The sequence below is a fragment of the Entelurus aequoreus genome, linkage group LG03, assembly GCF_033978785.1.
Source record: "Entelurus aequoreus isolate RoL-2023_Sb linkage group LG03, RoL_Eaeq_v1.1, whole genome shotgun sequence".
NCBI classification, from domain to species: domain Eukaryota; kingdom Metazoa; phylum Chordata; class Actinopteri; order Syngnathiformes; family Syngnathidae; genus Entelurus; species Entelurus aequoreus.
In genome coordinates, this window is record NC_084733.1 from 87,446,735 (window position 1) to 87,451,621 (window position 4,887).

The 4,887-nt window shown below is 40.0% G+C and overlaps 1 protein-coding gene across 1 annotated transcript in view; it reads left to right on the top strand.

The window, feature by feature from the left end:
• Nucleotides 1-273: 273 nt before the first annotated feature.
• The window catches only part of polr3b (polymerase (RNA) III (DNA directed) polypeptide B), a 99,485-nt gene continuing 94,871 nt past the window's right edge, over nucleotides 274-4,887 (top strand). Inside the window, 3 exon segments of the mRNA XM_062043083.1 lie at nucleotides 274-474; nucleotides 1,918-1,950; nucleotides 2,033-2,089. Coding sequence (XP_061899067.1) covers nucleotides 403-474; nucleotides 1,918-1,950; nucleotides 2,033-2,089 — 162 coding nt within the window. The 5' untranslated portion in view covers nucleotides 274-402.

Sequence of the window (4,887 nt, forward strand, 5' to 3'; positions counted from 1 at the left end):
AGTTCCCTATTTAGTTGTTTTGTTTCTTTATTTCTTTATTTTATTTTTTTATTTTCTTTATTTTTCTTATTATTTATTTTGTTAATTATTATTTGTATTTATTTTGAATCCCAATTTACAGTCCCACACTCCAGTCCAGTAGGTGGCGGTAATGCACCTTTGTTGGTTTGCCAACCGCCAATAAACTCCATAGAAGAAGAAGAAGCAGGAGAAACCGTTCTAAAGAGCGGAACTAGTTATTTGGTTCCCAAGTTTCTCTCCGGAGCTCTTAGCGTGAAACACATGCACACTCGCATGCTGCTCCGACTCCTGACAGCGAATTAACACTGCCAACATGTCCGGAGTTGGACGCAAATACTTAAATAAACAATAAAGTGTTTAAAAACAGGACCCAAAGTCAAGATGGAGGTCCTTGGAGGCGAGTTTTGTAACATGTCTCCACAGGAACTGGCGGCTCCTGTCAACACCATAGCGGTAGGTTGAACGCCGACATGTCCGCGTTCACATAAAACACGTTTAATAAAGAAAATAACTACAATGCGACCTTATCGACATTCTTGTTAATGCCTAACTTGTGTGTGTTATTTTTTTAAATGCAGCTATTAATTGTAATTGTTACATTATCTGGTTTGTTTACGCACTTTAGCTGACGTCGAATGCAGCTTCCGGTAGTGCAATTCGGTCACACTCAGTTGAATTTTTTTTTAAAAAAGCTCATTGTTAGGGTCCGCACAGGACCATTGTCAAAAGAATCCCAAAGGGAGTCCTTTTGCAATGGGACGAAAGGACCCTATTGAATTTGTAAGGTTTTATTATTATTATTATTATTATTCTTTATTATTTTTCCGCAGCTTTGCGCACTACTTTGCCCCCCTTAACATGCTTCAAAACTCACCAAATTTTTTACACACATAGAAAAACTGTGACAGCACACTTTAGTCAAAAAAACAAACCCCAAAAATCAAAATTGCGCTCTACCGCCCCCTAGGAAAAAACAAAAACAAACTGCCTGTAACTCCCACTAGGAAGGTCGTAGAGACATGAAACAAAAACCAACAGGAAGTTGGCAATTTCCCATTTAAGACAAAAATGTACTAAAAACACTAATTTTTGCCTCTTTGAGCTGTAATTTGACCCCCTTAAAATACTTCAAAACTCACCAAACTTCTCACACACATCGGGACTGGTGTAAATTGCGATCTAAAAAAAAAAACGAATCCCAAAACTAGAGCGCAATTTTGAATAAAACAGAAAAAACTGCTTCTCAGAGGAAAACTCAAGACAAAACTGCTTGTAACTCCCGGTAGGAACGTTTTACAGACATGAAACAAATACCTCTATGTAGGTCTCACCTAGACCTGCATTTCTTAGATTGACATCCTTCAGCAAAAATCAACAGGAAGTTTGCTATCCCTCCTTCAAAACAAAATTTTGGTTAAAACCGGTCACCAAACATCAAACATTATCTCCTCCGAGCGCGTTTGTCGTTTCGGCTTCAAACTGCTACAGGAGAGAGATTGAACCCTTGTGATTAAAAGTTGACGACGGCGTTTCATTTGGTGCTACCGTTTTGATTTTACGTGCCTTCAAAGACCCGCAGCACTAAAGTTGCTCCGCTGCTGTTGATGGCTGCTTAAAAGCATAAAGCACCAGCGTGAGCACAGAATGCAGAGAAGGTAGGTACACTACACAAAAGTATCTAACTCCCAGTATGGATATCGTAGAGACACGAAACAAAAACCTCTATGTAGGTCTCACTCAGGACTACCACTGGACAAAAGTATTGGGACACCTAGGACTAGCACCAGCCAAAATGCGGACCCGACCAATGCTGCTTGCAGCTTTAATTTTTATTTGTTATTTTATTTTAAAGTTGTACATGCTCCCAATAATTTTGTTTTGCGCTTAATTCCTCAGGAAAAATGGAAACTATTGCCTGCCTTCTTGAAGGTAAAGAACCCGTGGGTCTACTTTTGTGTATTCCAATGTTTTTTGTTTGTTTAACCTAACCTAAAACCTCTGGTTTTGTCAGGTGAAAGGCTTGGTGAAGCAGCACATTGACTCCTTCAACTATTTCATTAACGTGGAGGTAAGACGCAACCCATTCAAATGTCTACAGGAACACAGATACTTAATAAACGCATACTTATATCTTTTCATTTTCATTTTTTTATTCATCTCCTTCATTGATGTGCATTTTTGATCAATAGGCAATTAAAGGCCTACTGAAATGATTTTTTTTTATTTAAACGGGGATAGCAGATCTATTCTATGTGTCATACTTAATCATTTCGCGATATTGCCATATTTTTGCTGAAAGGATTTAGTATAGAACAACGACGATAAAGATTGCAACTTTTGGTATCTGATAAAAAAAAGGCTTGCCCCTACCGGAAGTAGCGTGACGTAGTCAATTGAACATATACGCAAAGTTCCCTATTGTTTACAATGATGGCCGCATGAAGTGAGAGAGATTTGGACCGAGAAAGCGACGATTTCCCCATTAATTTGAGCGAGGATGAAGAAAGATTTGTGGATGAGTAAAGTGCAAGTGAAGGACTAGTGGGGAGTGGAAGCGATTCAGATAGGGAAGATGCTGTGAGAGCCGGGGGTGACCTGATATTCAGCTGTTAATGACTACAACAGTAAATAAACACAAGACATATATATACTCTATTAGCCACAACACAACCAGGCTTATATTTAATATGCCACAAATTAATCCCGCATAAAAACACCTAGGTGTTTGTTATGCTAGCTACTAGCTCGAGCTAGTTATAGCTCGAGCGGGTTATATGGACGGGATACCGTATATATAACCCGCCAATACAATTCAAACACCTGCACAACACACACACTCACTCAGCCCAAAGAACCGTTCACCTAACCCAAGGTTCATAAAGCTTATATATTTAACCAAAGTTACGTACATGACACGCACGTACTGGCAAGCAATCAAATGTTTGGAAGTGCGCGGGTGGGACCTGATATTCAGCTGGGAATGACTACAACAGTAAATAAACACAAGACATATATATACTCTATTAGCCACAACACAACCAGGCTTATATTTAATATGCCACAAATTAATCCTAATGCTAGCTCCTAGCTACTAGCTCGAGCTAGTTATAGCAAGCGATCAAATGTTTGGAAGCGCAGCTGTGTACTCACGGTATCGCGTCTGTGTATCGAAGTCAAAGTCCTCCTGGTTAGAGTCTCTCTTGTGCGAGTTCTTCGATCTTGACGGCATCTTTCGGGAATGTAAACAAAGAAGCGCCGGGTGTGTACGTGTTGCTGCTGACTTCCCTCGCAAAATAGACGCTTCGCACCGACAACTTTCTTCTTTGCTTGCTCAGCTTCTTTCTCCATAATGCAATGAACAAATTGCAACAGATTCACCAACACAGATGTCCAGAATACTGTGGAATAATGACATGAAAACAGAGCTATTTCTTATTGACTTCAATGGTGTCCGAATACTTCCGTTTCAATGATTGACGTCACGCGCATACGTCATCCTCAGAGGCGTTTCGAACCGGAAGTTTAGCGGGAAATTTAAAATTGCACTTTATAAGTTAACCCGGCCGTATTGGCATGTGTTGCAATGTTAAGATTTCATCATTGATATATAAACTATCAGACTGCGTGGTCGGTAGTAGTGGCTTTCAGTAGGCCTTTAAACTTTAGCAACAAAACACATATTTACACACCTATGCTTGAGAAGGAACAGGATGAAGAAAATCTTATACAAACCCCGTTTCCATATGAGTTGGGAAATTGTATTAGATGTAAATATAAACGGAATACAATGATTTGCAAATCCTTTTCAACCCATATTCAGTTGAATGCACTACAAAGACAAGATATTTGATGTTCAAACTCATAAACTTTTTTTTTTTTTTGCAAATAATAATTAACTTAGAATTTCATGGCTGCAACACGTGCCGAAGTAGTTGGGAAAGGGCATGTTCACCACTGTGTTACATGGCCTTTCCTTTTAAGAACACTCAGTAAACGTTTGGGAACTGAAGAGAAACATTTTTGAAGCTTCTCAGGTGGAATTCTTTCCCATTCTTGCTTGATGTACAGCTTAAGTTGTTCAACAGTCCGGGGGTCTCCGTTGTGGTATTTTAGGTTTCATAATTTGCCACACATTTTCAATGGGAGACAGGTCTGGACTACAGACAGGCCCGTCTAGTACCCGCACTCTTTTACTATGAAGCCACATTGATGTAACATGTGACTTGGCATTGTCTTGCTGAAATAAGCAGGGGCGTCCATGGTAATGTTGCTTGGATGGCAACATATGTTGCTCCAAAACCTGTATGTACCTTTCAGCATTAATGGCGCCTTCACATATGTGTAAGTTATCCATGTCTTGGGCACTAATACACCCCCATTCCATCACACATGCTGCCTTTTACACTTTGCGCCTATAACAATCCGGATGGTTCTTTTCCTCTTTGTTCCGGAGGACACGACGTCCACAGTTTCCAAAAACAATTTGAAATGTGGACTCGTCAGACCGCAGAACACTTTTCCACTTTGTATCAGTCCATCTTAGATGAGCTCAGTTGATAAACGGTTTTCGCCTTGTTTAGTTTTAACTTGCACTTACAGATGTAGCGACCAACTGTAGTTACTGACAGTGGTTTTTTGAAGTGTTCGTGAGCCCATGTGGTGATATCCTTTACACACTGATGTCGCTTGTTGATGCAGTACAGCCGGAGGGATGGAAGGTCACGGGCTTAGCTGCTTACGTGCAGTGATTTCTCCAGATTCTCTGAACCCTTTGATGATATTACGGACCGTAGATGGTGAAATTCCTAAATTCCTTGCAATAGCTGGTTGAGAAAGGTTTTTCTTAAACTGTTCAACAATTTGCTC